Here is a 19,552-nt window from a genome sequence, read left to right as displayed (position 1 = left end):
CAGTCTTTCTAAACCCTTTCAGTGTTTGAAAAGAGTCTAGCGTGAATGGTGTGTGTGTGTCTGTGTGTGCGCACCAGCTGCACGTGTAAAGGTGTATTTTCTGGAAATATTCTTCTTGATGTGATGGTTGCCCAGGAAGGCACCGTGTTGCATCTGTTGGCATGGCAACCAGATGCAGGTCTCAGTTCCTCCGAAGCAGCCTACAACATTAAACTACTTATCCATTTTTACGGGTGCAGTGTAGTAGAAGTACCATGATCAAGTGCACTACAGTGGGAGGTGGGAATCAAACCTGCAACTTCTGTGTCCAAAGGTGGCAGCATACACCGCTAAACTACCAGCTGCCCCCGGTCCCCTTCCACTTGTATCGTGTGTGTCTGTGTGTACTATGTCTCTCCTGCATGTTGCGCTAACACTCATCCCTCGTTGTGTCTCTCAGCACCAGCTGTACATAGGGTCCCGAGACGGGTTGGTCCAGGTCTCGCTACATCGCTGCCAGGCCTACGGACGGGCCTGTGCCGACTGCTGCCTGGCTCGGGACCCCTACTGCGCCTGGGACGGACACTCCTGCTCCAGATACATCCCGGCTTCAAAGAGGTACGCTTTCAGAGCCGCGCACACACACACACACACACTCACACACTCGCACACTCTCACTTATCATCCCCGAACTCTGAGGTCTCCCAGAGTGCACCGCTCACTCCTCGCCCATTAAAATGAAGAATGGATGTTTTTTTCTGTTTGTGTTTTTTCGTTCGCGCCGGGATGCCAAGTGCGTCCCGTGCGGCAGGCAATTATTTCACCGAGTTTCAGCGAAACTGTCGCCGCTCCTTCAGGTGGGGGCGCTGCTCCCGCGGCAGGCGCAAAGCTTATTAATTCAAGGGTTCGATATCGATCCTCCCGTCAGCCTTGCTCTCAAGGACTTTACACGGTTTTTCTCCGGGACTCGGAACTTCGGCTCGGCAGCCGACTTCTTTCCCCTTAACTGTCCCGCGCTATTATGCGCTGTCTGTGAGGCCAGAAAATGGATTATAATCCACCGCGTGCTCTGAATGATTAATGCCCGCTGTCACGATTGTTTTCCGCAGAGGTGGGGTGCGTGTTGGGTTCAGCGGCAAGTGACACGAGACGGTTATTTTTGGAGAAAGGAGCTTTCCTTCCTCCCCAGGGTCGTCCACGCGGTGCTTTATCTGATTCTGCAGAAATCCAAGTGTGCAGTGCGGGGAAGCACAGAGGACGGATGTTACAGGACGGCGTCACGGGAGAAGGAAATGGGGAGGGTTGACACCCCTACAGCTTTTCCTCTTCCCGCTCTTCACATGTCGCACGCTCACCGTCCGCTCAGTCATCGCTTTCGCAGGCCCTTGTCACGTCAGGGAGACGGACGGCAGTGAGCTATTGGAGGTCAAACGACAGATTGAACCCTGGGTGGTGTTTCTGACAGCTTTCTATTCTGCGTTTCCCATCCAGAACTGGGCAGCCCATTAGACTTGTTTATAAAGCAGTTACAAAACAGATTATACCCTAATTATGTAAAATAGGTTATAAAACCAACTTCACTCCTTAATAATCATCCCAAGTTCTGCACGTCTTTTTGGAGCTTCTGATCGACTGACTTCTTGCACCTGATACAATGATTCCATTTGTGCGAGCGTGTCTTAACTGGAGTCTGCTTTTTATGAGACAGCTGCAGCCTAGTGGTTAGAGTTGCTGCCTTTGGGCCCTGAAGGTTGCAAGTTTGAATCCCACTTGTAGTATTGTTGAATAAGGTACTTATCTTAAATTGCACAGCTGTGTAAATGGGGAAAATTAATTGTTTGTTTTGGAAAAAAGCATTAGTGAAATGAAAAAATGTAAGTCCTGCTCTTTATTACGTCTGTCCAAACTGCTCGCCCCATGCGGGGCACCAGAGCCTAACCTGGCAACACAGACTACTGTCTGCCAGATAGAAAATATGTAGCCTTTCCTGGTTTATACACTTTACCTGCTCAGTAAACTTTGGGATTTATAGTTCTGAATCAATTAAATACTCAAGGCTCTAATGCAGTCGTGGTCATCATGAAGCCAGTCCAGTTTTACCGTCGAGAACCGACAAATTTGAATAAAATAATACACAGACATGCACATACATTGTCTGAAACCGCTCGTCCCAAGTGGGGTTGCGGAGCCTAACCCAGCAACGCAGGCCGCAAGGCTGGAGGGGGAGGGGACACACCCAGGACGGGACGCCAGTCCCTCGCAAGGCACCCCAAGCGGGACTCGAACCCCAGACCCACCCAAGAGCAGGAGCAGGACCCGGACCAACCCACCGCACCCCGGCTCTTTATTACACTCTTATTTTTTTCCTGTGGTGGGCCACACATGAACACACACACACACATCGCGGGTGTACAAAATGGGAATAAAGTGTAAAATCCAGTGAAACAGGTGATCAGTAACTTTGTGTTCAGATGTCTGGTGTGGATCATGTCATGGAGCCTCATGGCCATCGCATGAGACACCATATTTATGATAGAGACAACTTGTAAATGGGTCAGATTAGACCAGAATGCAACCCAAGGGTTAGATCAAGGTCAGATAAAGGTGCTGTTGGAGAGTTCACGTTGCGGTCTGCAGAGTCTCGCCGATTTCGTGCCAAAGTCCTTGAGACGACGTTCTGAAATGTTCAGGTTAGAATAGTGGAGCATTAACCATGTTTTATCTGATATTTGTGAGTTCAGGAGCTCAGAGTCTCAAGTGGAAGTTTGATTAAAGGCCCGTGGTTTTGGCTTTACAGGAGGGCGAGGAGACAGGATGTGAAGCACGGCGACCCCTCGGGCCAGTGCTGGGACGTTGAAGACAGTAAGTTCCTTTATGAACGATGGCCATGAAACGTGCGGAGATACACCTGCTGCAAACGCACTCTTTTTCTCCCACCTCCAGACATGGACTCCACTCAGGCCGAGGAGAGGATCCTCTTTGGGGTGGAGTCCAACTCCACCTTTCTGGAGTGTGTGGCCACATCACGGCAGGCCCAGGTCCGCTGGTTCCTGCAGAGGTCTGGCTCTGAGCGGCGCGAGGAGGTACGGCTCAGGATATGACAGCCCCCTAGGTGGGGTGGATGTTGCACGAGTGGAGACCTTTAAGCAGCCATTATCTCAACACACACACACACACACACTCTCACTCTCTCTCACTCACCTTTCTTAACCACTTATCCAAATCAGGGTAGAGCTTATCCAGGAAGTGGAGTGCGAGTATAGTCAGAGTACACCCTTAATGGGATGCCAGCCCATCACCAGGTAGCTACGCACTCATTTGCTCACACAGACAGTGCATGAGAAATACAGAGTCATCAATACACCAAAAAACACAAGCCTTTGGACTATGGGAGGAAACCAGAGCGCCTGGTGAAAACCCACTCAAACACTGGGAGAACACATTGGGTGTTTTACCTGCTCGGTGATTAGGAGAAAAGTGTACGAACATTTTGTAGTCAGACTATATGGAACTATGTAACGAAAATAAATACAGACACTCCTCACTTAACAGCCGAGTTCCGTTCCTACGACTAGGTCGTTAATCGAATTAGTCGATAAGCGAGGAGCCGCCCCTTGCCGATATTTCAAGCATACTGTACTGGTAGCGTGTGCTTACTAACCTGCTTCAATGCACGTGGGTTCTCGGAGTGATGGATGAGGAAAGGCTTTAACTTGAACCCAGCGACATTTCCTCCCAACGACAACGTGACCCTGTCCTTAAAAGCCTTGAAACCGGGCATTGTTTTAAGCTTCTTTGTGTACGTAAGACCTTTCGGGCATTTTCTCCCAAAAAAGTCAGATTTCATCCACGTTGAAGATCTGTTCCGGACGGTAGCCGCCTTTCTTGATGATCAAATCGGTCAACAAATTTTTCTGCTGCTTCTACGTCCACGCTTGCTGCCTCACCGCTGATACTACGATTTTGCAGCAAGCACGTGATATCGCGCTCGCGTGCTGAGACGCCGCGCTCCCGTCTCCACGACCAAAGTTCTTGTACAGCGTACAATACCGACTGGTCGGAGAGCTGGTCGTAAGTCAGCTCCGTCGTTAAACAGGTAGGTCGTTAAGTGAGGAGTGTCTGTATGTACTTATTCCTTTTCGGAACTGGTTTTGTCCAAACCCCCGTGATCTTCTCTAATCTGTGGATTAGATGGGTAACCGTGAGACTAGTGCACGATGCAGCTCGCAGTGTAGTGGAATCCCACCTACAGCGGTAGTACCCTTGAGCAAGGTACTTCCCCTAAATTACTAGAGTAAAAAATTACCCAGCTGTGTAAATGAGTAAATAACTGAGTATCTTAGCAAGTTGCTTAGGAGAAAAGTCTTATTTATATAATAAATATCAATATACTATGGTGGGACAAAGGCCCTCAGAAGGGAAGGGTGTTGGCAGTAACCTGATATGTGAATAAGAGCAAACAAAGCTGGCACTTGGACAGAGCTTATTAATGCACTTTATTGGGGGTGGGGGGGTACTTTCAAAGTGGCGATGAGTGACCCATAACAGAAACGGGCTGAGCCGCGGGGGGTGGGGTGGATGGGAAACGGCACGCCGTGCAGGGCCTGAGCCCAGGGCCACATTTTGGTGTTCGTTGACCCCGGGTACTTTCACTGTGGAAGGTGTGAAAGGAAGAGTAAACGCCATTCGAATATCGTTCACTGACGTGATGGACTTTATTAAACACTGTCAATGACAAAGAAGGAATCCGTCTTCAGAAATACCTTGAAATTCTACAGTTTTTATTATTTTTTTTTTTTTACCAAAAAGAAATGTTTATGTTTTACCGCTATTAAATTTCTTGCTTTCTGCCTTTTTTCTTATTTTTCTTCTTTTTAAAAATTTTTCTGCCTCCTTTGTAGAGCCTAAAAAAGATTCATATCCCTTAGACATCGCCGATGGCACCTAATGAGAAATCCAGCGACCGGGCTGTTTTCCCGGGTCGATACGCGGCTCCCGCCAGGGGAAATGAGGACGAGCGCTTCCCCGGCTCCCTCGAAACCCTCCGCCTGCCTGCCGAGACAGGTGTGAAGACTTGTCTCAAGACCCCGTGTTCTCTCGCATCCTCGTCGTCCGTCATCAGCTCCTCATCTGTGGGACGAGCTGCTCGCCGAGCCCAAGAGCCACTCCGCTCTGCTAGAGATGTGCTGCCAAAATAGCAGGAAGACCTTTAGTCGGGGGATGTGTGTGAGGCGATGAGCCGCAGCAGCGGGCAACGGGTAGCGCTTGCAAATCACGTCTAATATTCATGACGCCAATCATCTTCCCACTCGGCATAATGAAGATAATGTTATAAATGGGGGTTTGGAAAGCCCAGCCTCTTTGGAACAGGCACTTTTATTAAAATTGCTGTATTAGTTCGGTTGAACACCACACTTATATTGCTGATGTTATTACCTTTAGGGCCTGGAAAAAATTTTTATGTGCCATACATCATAAAATACATTATGACTTTCAAAATTAATCCATAAAAATCTTTTAAAACTTTAGACAAACTACATTATTAATGAAACTGTGATTTTTTTTTTATACAACTGGCTCTGGGCGTTTCGAGTAATGTGCGTGCCGGCGGGTTCTACGTTTTTATGTGCTCTCGGCCTACGAGGCTCCCAAAAATTAGCATATTTTCTTCATTATGCCAAGTGGGAAAATGATTGGCTTCTTCATGAATGTTAGATTAGTCGGTTATGAGCCCAACGGAAAGTGTCGGTTCTAATGAAGCGCCGGGTTTCTCCGCTTCCTCTGTGTTGCAGCGACTCAGGTAGCTCTTGGTAAAGAATCCGGATCGTTCCTATTGATCTCCCGGCTCCATTAGGCCGGCAGGTCTGCACTTGCGTCGCCTGGATCTCGGACACCGATGCCTCCCACGCCTTAATGAACGCTTCCCTTCCTCGCAGCGGTTCTGCCGGTGACCCGACCGACAGTCATCGGTGATTAATCGCCGGGACACCTAACGGCTTCCTTTGTGCCGCACTTCTGCACCGCTGGCTAGCGGTTGTCCTCCATATCGATCGCCTAATTAATTGCTTGCGACTGTGCTGGGAGCTCTTGGGATCGGTTCTGAAAACACGGTGCTTTGATTTAGTGGTCAGCGAAAGCAAAGAGAATGGCCGCACCGTTGTTGACCGCGCTTAGTTTTACCTCCTCCATTGGCCGTTTACCGAAACCTTCACGTTTATTTATTCGTCGATCCTTTTCCGCTGAAACGACCTACAACTGTTAACTCATTGAAACAGGAAGCTAGTTTTTACTGGAGCAGTTCAGAGTAAGTCCCTTGTTCCGGGGTGTTACAGCATGAGGTAGGATCTGAGCCCACGTTGTTGGCGCACAAGGCAGCTGCTCTACCCACCGCACTGGCTGCTCCCCCGGTTATATCACCATTGTTAATGTTTATTAGTCTCACTGCTGTCCAAGGCTACATAAAACGATAAATACTGTGATAAAGTGTTTCATTCATACAGCAATTCAGGGCAAGTAAGTACCTTGCTCAAGAGTACTACTATAGGAGGTTGGATTGAAACCCAAGTCCTTCACATTTACTCATTTATCTGATGCTTTTCTCCAAAGCAATTTATTAATGTGGCTACCATTATTGAAGCATTTATAGAGCTGGGCAATTTTACTGGAGCGATTTAGGATACGTACTTAGGGTACTACTCCTGGCTGGAGGTGATATTCAAACCTGCAGACTTTGGGTCCAAAGCACAGCGCCACCTGCTGCCCCTAAGTTGTGAGGGTTGAGGTTATGCTGACATTCGTGATGCTTTTTCCCCCACACTTCACCTGTAGAGCACGTTTTTTTTTTTCCAGCAGCGGTGACTTCCTTCCACAGCTGGGCGCTTTCTGGTCATTTCCGATCGTGACGCAGTGATGTGCCTCCGCACAGCTCTAGTGAGCGACGTGAGCAGGAAGTGCGTTAGTGTGTCACTCTACCAGGGGGAGTGTGTAGTGGAACACCGACACACTGTCACTGTCGACTCCAAATCCGTTTCCACCCTCGGTGACCCCTGAGCTGTGGTTGAGGACTTTCCGACCAGGGATGTCTAAGGAAGGAAGGAAGGAAGGAAGGGAGGAAGGAGTGAGGGCGGTTAATGGAAGAGTCAGTCGGAAGGAACCTCCTCCGCTGAGGGTTTTGGATGCGGACTCCTTTCTGGCCCCACAGAGTCATGGGAGGACGTTTACTGGAATCTTCCTCAAGCAGGTGGCCTCCCGGGACGGACTTTATTCGCGTCGTTGGTGCGGAATGGGGGGGCGGTCCTCATAGCACAAGGTCCCAGACAACGAAAATCTGCTGCAGCAGCTTGTAAAAAAATATATGGCGAAAATTTATTATTGATTAAATTTACATTTATTTCTCTGTAGCCTCTTTGTATAATGTTGTCACGATATTACATTGATATTTCATATATAGGAAGATTTTTTTTTTTTTTTTAATTTGGTTTTTTGGTGTGACTGATTAAATGCCATTTAAAAAGTATAAACAAACAAACAGTTAAGCAGACACTTAGTCTATTAAGATTTTCTTATTAAATATGCTAGAAAGAATAGAATGTATTACAGAGCACAGAATATAGTCCATCTGGTTACAAGACTACATAAATCTCCGACTACCATAATTTTTGAGCTTAACGCACACATTGTGAATTGCTTTTGGACAGGATGTCTACAAAATAAAAATTGTAACGTAACTGACACAATGTAAATAACAAATTACAATTAAATAGCAGCATAATTTATATTTTAATTATACAAATTGTAATGTAATACATTTATAATGTAATGTAATACATTCTAAATTTGTTTACATTTTTTAATATATACATATAATATACACATACATACAAATTATATAAATTCTCAATTATTTTATTAAATTTGCACTTTTAAAAGTGATTCCATCATAACTGTCTTGTGCCTGGACTTGTACGAAATCTGTAGTTCTTTCACACTCATTTGCAGTACAGACTGTTTAGAGTGAATTCTTGGTGTTTTAGTGTTTTATTGTAAACTGACACAACTCTGCAATCTCACTTATCAGCTTGAGTGGAATGGGGTATTAGTCAAACGCGAGTCCTTCAGTGCTCGGGTTGGTCACTTCCTTTTAACACGTCGCCGCGTTCATGTTTGATCACCGCGGAGTGTGAGACTGGGGACCCCAGGTCAATGCTCTCAGCAGTTGTGCCCACGCAGCCGGGTGCGAGGTCATGGTCCCACTGGGCTCTGCTCAGAGAGGAAGTAAAGGGTTGGGTTGGGTTGGGTTGGGTTGGGGGGGGGTGGACGGAACAGCACGGGTCAGGGGGTTAAGCTGCCGACTGCCCCCGTAACCAAACTCACCTTTGGACTGCCACCTCTGACTGAGAGGGGCAAGGTATGCTTTGAAAGGTGTCCGTCCCCTCCCCTCGCACCTGGGTTCTTTTAGGCCAGACAGCAGCGTGACACATTCGCCAATTAATCGGGGGAAACCGCTGCCACGTAAAAGCCATTAAAGGGATGGTGAAGGACGGGAAGCCACCGCTTCCCCCCACCCCCCAACCCCTCCCCCTACCGTTCCATCCTCGCACGTCGGTTTTCCGGAGTGCGTTGAACTTCTGAACTTCTGCCAGCTGTTCCCCTATAGCACCTGACTTGTCATTGCTGGCTTCCTGTTCCGGGCCAGTCATTAACGCCGCCTCGCTCACCCCCTGCGGCTGGATCGTCCCGCATGAGTGAGCGCAATACGGCCCTCGCTCATGATGTCATCACAATCCAGGGCTTTTGCGGTCAGACACATGTTCCGGCTCGCTCAAAGTCGGCGGCCTTAATGCGTTCAAGACATGGGCAATTAGCGGTTGGTCATGTCGACTAATTGGCCGTGATGACCGCACCACTTCAAGTCATCGTGGGTTTCTAGGAGACAAAAACCAGAGAACACAGAAGTGCTGAGGGACTGATGCCAAATCAGCCAGTTCTATTTATTTATTTATTTATTTATTTATTTATTTACATCTATTCTTTCAACTAACATTTTTCTCACCAGTGTCTCACAATGTTTCGCTGCTGACCCTGCTCATTTGTACAGCTGGGTAACTTTTAATTATTACTTTTAAAGTAATTCCTGGTAAGTACCTTGCTCATGGGAAATAGATTCAAACGAGTAACGTCCAAGTCCAACGGCCCTGGCCACTGTGCTACCTGCTGCTCTTTGTGTTTTTTTTCCTCGCAACTTTTTATATTCCTCATTTATATCATTAATAAAGTTGCGCTCTTACGATCATTAAATGCTTGACGGAGTCGAGTCAGGGTCACACTGGTCCGGACCCTATCCTGGAAACACGTGGTACTGGGCTGGGAAGGGTGTACCCTGGACATGTTCCCAGTTCATTGCAGGGTTAATAATAACTTTTTCTTTCTTTATTTATTTATTTATTTATTTATTTATTAATTAGGTTTTATGTGGTACCTGAGTCAGTTTCGGATGGTTGTTCTCACCGTGGCCATTGGAGTTGCTATGGAAACTTGGAAAGAGAATTGCATCTTTTTGCATCTTTTTGCATCGTTAATGAGGAGGCGGCTGTGTTTGTGACCTTCCAGGTGAAGCCGGACGAACGGCTCATCCAGACGCAGCGTGGCCTGCTGATCCGCTCCCTGCAGCAGGGGGACGCAGGCGGGTACCACTGCACAGCCCAGGAGCAGAGCTTCAGTCGCACCCTGCTTCGCGTGGAGCTCCGGGTGCTGGAGCGCGGCCGGGTGGGGGACGGATCCTGGGACTCCGTCGCCGAGTCACACCAGCGCTACAAGGATTACCTGCAGCTGCTGGACAGCCCGCTGCACGCGGTGGACCAGTACTGTGAGCAAGTGTGGGTTCGAGAGAAAAGGGCCAGGAAGAAACCGGCGAGCCCAAGGAAATGGAAGCATCTGCAGGAGATGAGGAAGAGTCGCAACCGGCGGCATCATATCTAGCACAGGCCTGTTCTTAAAATAAAGTTTAAATAATAATAATAATAATAATACTTCCCATTTATAAACCTTCAGAGATATGAACACACTTTGTTCTATATGATCATACCTGACTGTACTACCCGTATCCTGAAATGGAAGCTCAAATTCATCACTATGCTTGACATTTGCAGTTTTTTTCTGTATTTGTCAGCAGTCCCAGTATTCCCAGCAAAGGTGCTGCTATTCTTTATTGTGATTTGCCATTCTTATCACTGTGGAATGTTTTGTTTTTTTTTTAATAACCAAACAATAAATATGTGTAAAAATGCTGATGCGATTGTTACAACCCATACTATTACTGTTAAAAACTGGTAAGAAACAAGGTAAGAAACATCCCCCAGAACTGGCCAAAAATTAGTGGGATGAGTTTCTTGCCAACTACTGTGTTTTGCATGCAGTTTTCAGATATAAATGTTGACTTTTGAATTTATAACTTACTCCTTATTGCTCTCCTCACTAGTAAAGTTACCCAGAGAAAAACTGCAAGCAAGAAGAATACCCAACGGTACAAATTGGTCAAATTCAGTATTATTATTGCAGTATTCATAATGCACTTTTCATTCAGAGATGTAATCTCAAAACTGATTTTTTTTTATTGTACTCTGGGCAATATAGCAGCACCCACCTACACAATGGTATCCTTTGGAGGTGTATGTGTGGTGATGGACAGTATCATAATTTCAGTCCCAGTACTCTGCCATAATCCCAGATTAGCCAGTATGCTTTGTATAAAATCTCCATGTATCTGGATGACAAATGCATTCATGTCAAGTAACTGTAAATTGTACAGTAGCACATGAATGCTTATGCTAAAACAGCAATAAATATCTGAAATTAAACTACTTTATGACAGGAAGACTGAGTTTTGTATGAAGTTTGATATATACTGTATATATTTGTTTTTTTAAGTATTCACTATTACGTAGTCAGTTTACATACCAAAATATAATCTATATTTATATAAGTGTTTTTAGCCTCCCATACATTGAACTCTGTAATTGGCCTTATATTTTATTAGAAAGTGTGGATAGTATTTTTTTTTTGTATGACTGCATATTTGGATTTTAAAGAAGTGTGTCTACTTGTTAATATTTTTCAAAAATTAAAATCTTTCAGATTTTTCCTTTTGAATTTCCCAGCACTTTATATGTTATGCTTTCATGGTGTAAAATGAAGTAAGAGAATCAAGAAGTTTTCAATGCATACAGCAAATGTGCATTTAAGGTATATGAAGAAAAATATGAAATATTGCAGAGAAGACCGAGATGATAAAAATGTTGGTGTTGTAAGGTTTTTACTACTTGCATAACATCATTTCATAATGGTCTGTGTGACCAAGTGTGGATCCACACAACTTTATTTCTAACATCCCAGTGTACTATTTACATTTGTGAATATCCAGATCAATATACTGTACTGCTTGTATGTCCACCCATTGTGTCCCTTAGTTTTACCACGAAATGATTATTTAATGAGACATTTTATGTTTCTTATGTGAAAAATGTGTTGTAATGAACAGTTCAGTTTGTTGCTTTAGAGGGAATCGTGTGTAGTACAAACACACAAGTTGTACAGGTAAAAAATAAGTTAAACCCAAGTTGCATTGGTTACACTAAGTAGGTAAGTAGAATCAGGGGTGTAAATCATAGTCATTTAATCATTGGATCTGTTTATTTTAAAATTTAGATTCTACAAGTTTATTTTAATATTCTATACAACAATAACAGAGAATCCCTTTAGAGTTCAGATAGTCTCCAGTAGCACTGGATACCATTTATCCAAATCAGTATGTGTATATATATATACACACACACACACACACCCTCCATACAACTCACCACTAACAGTAGACTGAACCTCAATACTCTTTACTGACATTAACCATTCCCTGTGTTTGTATATTATCCATTTATACAGCTTGGCAACTCAGGATAACTATAACTGAATGTGAGATTTGAACCTACAACCACTCTATCCCAAGGCAGAAGCACTAAGCGCTACACTACTAGATACCCCACCCAGTACTTGTAGGTTCTATCTTAACATTGTAAGTTTCTTTTCAGAAACACATTATAAATTTAAATGACCAATTATTTGCCTGCCATTGAGCACAATAAAATAGCAAAATCAATGAAACACATTTTATTTTTTACAAAACTACAGCATTTCCTATTTCACTTAATTCAAATAAGAACATGAAATCAAGACAGAATTAGTTTCCTATTGAATTTGAATGTCTGCTTCTACCACCCATCCATTTTCCAAATGGACTCTTCCTGATGGTATTTAAAGAGCTCAGATTCCCATACTGCTCTTTTGACAACTTGACCATCAGACTTCATTTTCCTCAAAGGGAAGGTATGTGTTTGTTTCTTTCTGCAGTCTTAATATTGAAACCCATCTCACGGCTACAGAAGACACGTTCTGTTAAACATGGTGTCACCACATCTTTAAATAAACATTCCCTGTATTTTGTACATATCCTTATGAACAACACGCGCATTCAGTATAGCTGGAGAAACTGTTCCATCCCAGTCCACAGCGGATTCTTCATTGCTTTTTGAATCCAATGCTCTACAGTCACTGTTTGATTTTATTTTATTTTCATAAAACCCTAACTATTACTTTTGTCACATTTATGCAGAAAGGTGTGTCACATTTCCCAGGTAGCAGGATTAAAAACAAAAAGGGCCCCATATGTGGCCTGGACTGAACGAGGTGTGGAATGCTGAAACAAAAATAGACTGTTTATCCATTTTTTAAAACTGCAATGCATCATTGGAAGTGACACTTTGTCTTCTGAGCACCTTATCCCTCATGTAATTAAAAAGTTATAATGCACATTTAAATTTCCACAGTTGCAGTTGTGCACATCTACTTTTTGATGTTACGCCCAGCTGTGGAAATTGCGTAACATACTGCAAAAGAGAGCAAAGTTGGGTTGGAGCTCATCGCCCTTCTCCTCAGTTTATGGACTCTAAGGTGAGTAATGAGCAAAGTCCAAATTCTGCAAATATGATGTTTGTTTGTTTTTGAAATTTAGCTAATACTGCCTTCTTAAAGAGGAATCCTTACATCCATCACAGCCAGTTTCTCTTTCTCTCACGCTTTCTCTCATGCACACAAACACTTAGACCTGGTTGGGGTCAACAGTGGTGTGAACAGCTCACCCGTAGCACTCGGCTCTCGTAAATCACAGGGTTTTTGACCCAAAGCGACCTCGTGTCGTGAACTCGCACACACAGATGACCTCTCAAGATTACAGCTGGCTCCTGCCTCCGTGTGTCAGTCAGCTTCAGGAGGAAAGCACTGATTTGTAAAGTTTTTTTGGAAAAATACACAGAACGTTACTTTTATAAACACAGTCCAAATGTGAGAGTGGATTACTGCAGATGAGTATAATAATAATTACGCAATACTGATCAATGGATTCTGAATTATTTAAAATAAAGCAGAAAAACAGATAAACTACAGCAAGAATAAATATTTTGTCCTTTCTCAACTTGTCTGAAAACATGTGCACTGGCACAATGCTTATTACAGCAGAACAAGTATGGATATGACTGTTAGTGTGGCACCCCGGTGAATAGTTTCTGTGCAGTACAGCGCTGTTCTTATGGAGCCATAACATCATTAATGAAGGTTGTCTTGTTTTCAACAATCCTGAAGTTGTTTGTTCCTTAGCTGCACTTTGTTTAGATTCCATTGCTTTTCAGATTTTGTGAATGTACAGAACGACTTTAGTTTCTTGTGTTTCGGGATCAAACATTGGAAATAATGACCACTTTCCATGAATTAGTGAGTGAGTGAATGAATGAATGAATGAATGTGATACACGCTACATGGTGTACAGTACACTATACCACTGCGCTTTCTATGAAGTAGCCTCAATATCACTTTCTCAATGTCACTTCACATTTTAGGAAGTGTGACATTGTCAATAATTTTAATGACGTTGAGCTGGACCATCGTCTCCCGGCTGCTGAGCACATGGGTCCGAGCCTTCAGTTCCCAGGACACGGCTTTGCCTTGTTAGAGGCTTTACCTGTGAACTGGTATGAAAAATTACTTTAGACATTATATACATATGTACATGTAGGAAGTGACCAAAAGTGACTGTTTACAGAGTAACAGTCGGGTACTGCTGAGTGAGTTTTTTTTCTTGGGGTGGGGGGGAGGTTTCTATAAGTGTACAGTATGTACATATATGTACATAAGCTAATTGACATTTGTATTTGAATGTTTCATCACATTTTCCCCTGCTGGACTACAGTCAAATTACAATTGTCTATAGTAAAAGTTAGGTTGTTTTAAAGGTTTTTTTAAACAAAGGTGTTAATAATTTAAAGGACGCATTGGAAAGCTCCCGCAGGCCCATTGTTAATTCATTATGTGCTGCTCGACGCAGGTTCTATGTCACATCTTGCGAATGTGCGAGGAGAAACAATACAGAATAGCTGTGATGACACCATTCCTCAAAATTGCAACATCCATCTGTCTGTTATTATGCCAAACTGAGCCACACGTTCTTATACAATCAGGCATGGAGTTGTAATGGGTACCTTTTTTTTCCCCCTTATTTTTAAGTTGACACCAGCTGGACAAAATGCTGAAAAATTGAGCTGGTGAATAGTCTGAAATTCCAAAAAAAGTTTTTTATATTTAATTTATAATGCAGAATTAAAAAAAATGCTTTCCTGGAATCCTTGCGATGGCTGTGAGTAAACATGCAATTGCTCATGGGGGCACAAAAAATACAGAGAGGGATCAGTGCTGACTTGCTTTTAAGCACTTAGTACCATTAACCAGTGGAGTGGATGGAATACCACTGACCCACCTGACCCCCCCAATGCCTCCACCCCCCCCACCCCTTTACCCCCATCATACCCAGCTGGGACACACCACTCCAACCGGAGCTCCATGCCGGGTTTGTCTCGTTAACCAGTCCACATCATTGCTAATACCGCTCTTGGAGGAGAACAGAAGGTTGGCTCACAATGGCCTGAGCCTATAGAATCCGACAGGCAGAAACAAAAGCCCCTCTCTGGGCTGGGCAGCCCTCCCCACATCCCCACTGTGTCAGACAAGGATCAGCATCCATGTGTGGGATGTGGGTTCTTGGAGGGAAGGCTGGGAATTTGGACCTGTCATATGGCAGACCGACAGGGCTGTGCAGGTGTCCCGTTTTGGCTTCAGTAGACTCTTAACAGAAGAATGACCTTCCAGAGCCGCAACAATAACAACAGGGGTTTTAAAGCGAATTCTCACACCTGTTTTCTTAAGAGAGTGGTGCTCTATAAACACTTGTGGACTTTGCTCCTAAAAATGTTTGAGGACTGAGTTTCTCTTTCATTAGGCCAAAACGGCACTGATGGATTGGTGTCAAGACCCCATAAAGCTGGAATCAAGGAATTAGCTGGAGGTCACATGTAATGTATGATGTAATGCAAAATAAATACATAAATGTTACTGGAGGTCACATCATCATAAGGTGGGAGAAAATAAAATTGCCAATCATTATTTCGTTCAAAACTGTAAAAGCAAATGCTCTAAAGTTTTATCATCCATTGTTTTTCACAGGTTCCAAAGAGAATAATTTGTCTAATCTTTAACCATTATATAATTTCTAATATTTGATGTAACTGAAAATTCATACATAAATGTTAGTGGTCATACTTTCACAGGGTAGGAAAAATAAAACAGAACTGAAACACATTGGTTTCTTGGGCCCTTTTTTCTTCCATGCAAAAAAATCACAGTAAATAAAGCCTGAAAAGGGTCTTTAAGAGGAAAATTGTTCACTCACAGAGCAGGAAACTGACTCTCATTACGGTGGCATTGCAAAATAACATTGCTGTGTGTGATGAGGAAGGTGTTACGCGTTTCCTTCCCAATACGTTTGAATTTTGTCACCAATAAACTACCTCCTCGTTTTTTTGGGTGAATGACGCTGACAATTTCAGTGAGTTGACCCGGGTTTAATCTTCCTTCCAGCTCAGCAGGAAGACAAGGATTCCCTGTGGACTTGAAAAAGATGTGATGTGATTGCTTTAATGAGAACTTTGGACAGAAATGTGAACAGCCAACGTGCCTGCTCTCATTATATATATAAATAATCTCATTATATTATATCTAACTCTCATTATACTGTCCAAAGATGCTGCACTTAAAGGTGCACCATGTAGGTGTACGATAAAAATGAAATGGGCTTCCAGATGAGCTGCAGCAGTAAAAGGAAAGTTTTTAAATCTTATCATTGAATTGAAAGAGGTAATACTAGTGAAGAAGCACATATACGGTATTAGCATCAATATAGTTGATACTAAAGGGGATTCCACATGCAGGTATGTACTGTGTGTTACCATTGACTGTGATTGCTAGTGTCTGCACATCTGAATACAGAGAGTAAATTACTGTTGTAAAGATTGGATAAAATAAGCAACCACAGTAGGTCTGGCAAGTTAAATGTGAGATCAGAATTCTGACTTCAGTGGATCTGGGCAGAAAAAGTAAACAAGCACAGAATGGTATACAGAGGTATAGAAATGTAAGTATAGGTTCAGTAAGTTCCAAAGAGGTAAAGAAATGTACATAAAAGTAAAGGTACAGAATGGTATGTAGAAGCATAGAAGGTAGAACGGGTACTGAAAGGTAAATATAGGTGTAGTAAAGTTCAAAGAGATAAGGATATATAAAAGTAGAGGTACAGAATAGTATATGCAGGAATTGAAAGGTAAAGAGTGGTATAGAAAAGTAAATATATACTGTAGGTATAGGAAATTCAGGGGTAAAGAAAGGAACATGAAGGTAAGTTCTCAAGAGGTAAATAAAGGTATAGAATGGCATGTGGTGCAAAGCAACACAAAAAAAATATGGAGAAGTAGAGAAAAGCCAAAACGAGTCCAGCCGCTATCCAGTCTTTAGCACACAACTGCAGAAATAGAGGTAGGCGCAGATGGAGCCGGGAAATGCCTTAACCTTTACGAGTTGTTTTAAACTCTTATCAGTCCAGAGAGCATGGTTTCCCGTTTCGTTTGGCCACTTAATGAGTGCTGAATCCTGCATGCTCTGGGGTGGGCGGATTTGGGGATGGAGGTGCAGTTGTTGTGCTGCCATGACTACATCACTTTTTAACATCTGAGCTCAGTTCATCTCACTTATGATTTACAGAGGGAAGAGTTCACTTGTGGAAGCAGCTGTTGGGCGCATAATGTGAACATGTCCCTAAGTGCTGCTGAGGATACAAGGAGGTGATGCTATATACCTGCAGATGAAAGCGGAAGGTGGAGCTTGGAGAGCCCAGGCCAGAGATAGCGTTTTGGTGCCCCTAGGCGAGAATAAACCCAGTATTCTTACACTATCTCTGTATTGAAAAATGTACATAGATATATATGGAAAAAGATGCATAGAGATCATGAAGATGGGGGAAATAATGTCAATTCTAGTTTTATTTTTTGATACTATTGTAATATCCATCCATCCATCCACCCATTTTCTTAACCGCTTGTCCTTCTAGGGTCGCGGTGGCAATAGGGAGAGCAGAGAAGCCCAGACATCCCTGTCCCTCACATCTTCCTCCAGCTCATCCCGGGGGATCCCCAGCCGCTCCCAGGCCAACGGGGAGATATAATCTTTCCCGAGGGTCCTGGGCCGACCTCAGGGTCTCGTCCCACTTGGCCGTGCTCGCTATACCTCCAAAGGGAGACGCTCAGGGGACATCTTTAGCAGATGCCCAAACCACCTCAGCTGGCTTCTCTCAATGCAGAGGAGTAACGACTCTACTCTGAGTTCCTCCCGTTTGTGTTCCGACATTATAATGTTGTGCAATTACCTTTATACAGGTGTCTGTGGTTCATGCACTGACTGCAGACTTCTCCGCTCGTTGTTTGAGGGGAGGATCAGCTTCATGTGAGCTGCTGAATTGCTTGATATTGATGGGAGCCCAGGGCCGGTAGACAGGAATGTCTGGCTCTCGAAGAAAGAGTTGTCTGCAAGTACCTTATAATTACCTACTCATCACGACTGATTTACACACCTCACTTCCAGCCCGGTGCATTTCAGAACGTGTACAAGCTGTTAAAACAAATGATACTTTATACGACAGGATGTGAGTGATGTCTTGATTCATGTAGAACACCCTGACATAAGGGCAATGATAGGTTCTGGTTTCTCTCTAAAATAATGTTTGCTAACATGTCATGGTGAAAAGAAATTGCCTCTTCTAAATTTTTATACCTTTCAGAAAAATATCTATTGTGTACATTAAGAATGTTTAAAGTTGGAAATGAACAATGAAAATTTTAGGCAATAACTTTGGACTTGAACTTGTTTTCTTGTAATTGAGTTCAAATATCGGTTTCAAATACCCTTTGCTTATAAATCTTCACATAGAAGGCAATGAAGTGAGCTTTTCAGCTTATTTTCACTTAGGTTGTACTGTATATATAACTATGTGTACAGTGACTAGTACTGTCCTGGCTTTGTCTTTTTGCCAGGAAAAAATACAGCAGAATGTTTCACTGTCGGGCACCGAGTGACTGAGTCATAGCAGTTGAATGAAGTTAACATTTCTGGAACAGTTTTCACTTTTTATTTCAATATAATTAAGGGCTGCTTTCCTTGTAAAAGTGATATATCTGCGCTTTTGTTCAATCTATCTATATTTTATTTTTTACCATTTTCTTCACTTACCTGCTTTCAAAAAGTCCCCCGTTTCCCTCCTTTCCTTTCCTACTGGTCTCTTCTCCCGTAATTTAATTACTGGCCACGTGCCCTTTTTACAATCTGTTATTCATTTCATATTTGTTAGTTCATCATCTATGCCACCCTGTTTGGTTCATACCCTTGTTCATCAATAATGCTGCAACTTGGCTCAAACCTTCTGTGCCATTGCTCTACTCTACTTTAGTGCTGAACAGCTTATTTCAGGCGAATACATTGATTACCATCCTTGTGTGTTTATTACAGATTCAGCTCGCACTCTGCTTTGGTTTGGCTACTCGCTTCATTTTGACGCTGTCATTCTCTTCCTCTCACTCTTTGATGCTTCAACATCAGGGCTGTGGAGTCAGTACACAAATCCACCGACTCCACAGAACTGTCCAACACATCTCCATCGCAACTGGTTTCCCCTCTGTCGCCGTCACCTGTCCCTCTCATCCAGTGCTGCAATTATAAATGATTCATATTTATATTCACTTTTGTTCCCTTAGCTGTTGCTTTTCTCCAAAGCAACTTAGCGTAAATCTACCTATGATTATTTGCCCATTTATACAGTTAATTATAAATGATTCGTTCTTCTATTTAAAGAAATCATGCAGGGGGCACCGACTTTCCTAGAACACACGGTCTGAATAATGTTTGTCGTGTCAGATATCTACACAGGAATCTACTCTCTCCTTTTTAATGTCGGGTACTGCTCCACTTCATCATTCAATGCATCTCTGGCACTTCATTTTTTAGGGCTTTCCATTACTGACTCAGGCACACATGTCAAACTGTTTGTTTAAACCGCCACTTGACGGAGTTAACAAATTAGCCTAAGTGATCCGCGACT

General features: G+C 43.3%; 1 protein-coding gene across 1 annotated transcript in view; it reads left to right on the top strand.

Annotated features, from left to right (window-relative positions):
- LOC108921146 (semaphorin-3D-like) overlaps nt 1-10,549 on the top strand; it is a 39,027-nt gene extending 28,478 nt beyond the window's left edge. Inside the window, exons 15-18 of the mRNA XM_018730470.2 lie at nt 440-597; nt 2,777-2,841; nt 2,923-3,062; nt 9,589-10,549. Of these exons, the coding sequence (XP_018585986.1) occupies nt 440-597; nt 2,777-2,841; nt 2,923-3,062; nt 9,589-9,957 (732 nt within the window). The 3' untranslated portion in view covers nt 9,958-10,549. The remainder of the gene's footprint in view (nt 1-439; nt 598-2,776; nt 2,842-2,922; nt 3,063-9,588) is intronic.
- Nucleotides 10,550-19,552: the final 9,003 nt, after the last annotated feature.

This window comes from Scleropages formosus, chromosome 5 (assembly GCF_900964775.1).
Source record: "Scleropages formosus chromosome 5, fSclFor1.1, whole genome shotgun sequence".
Classification (NCBI taxonomy): domain Eukaryota; kingdom Metazoa; phylum Chordata; class Actinopteri; order Osteoglossiformes; family Osteoglossidae; genus Scleropages; species Scleropages formosus.
Note: the sequence above shows the minus strand (reverse complement) of the source record. Positions and strands in the feature narration are given on the sequence as shown.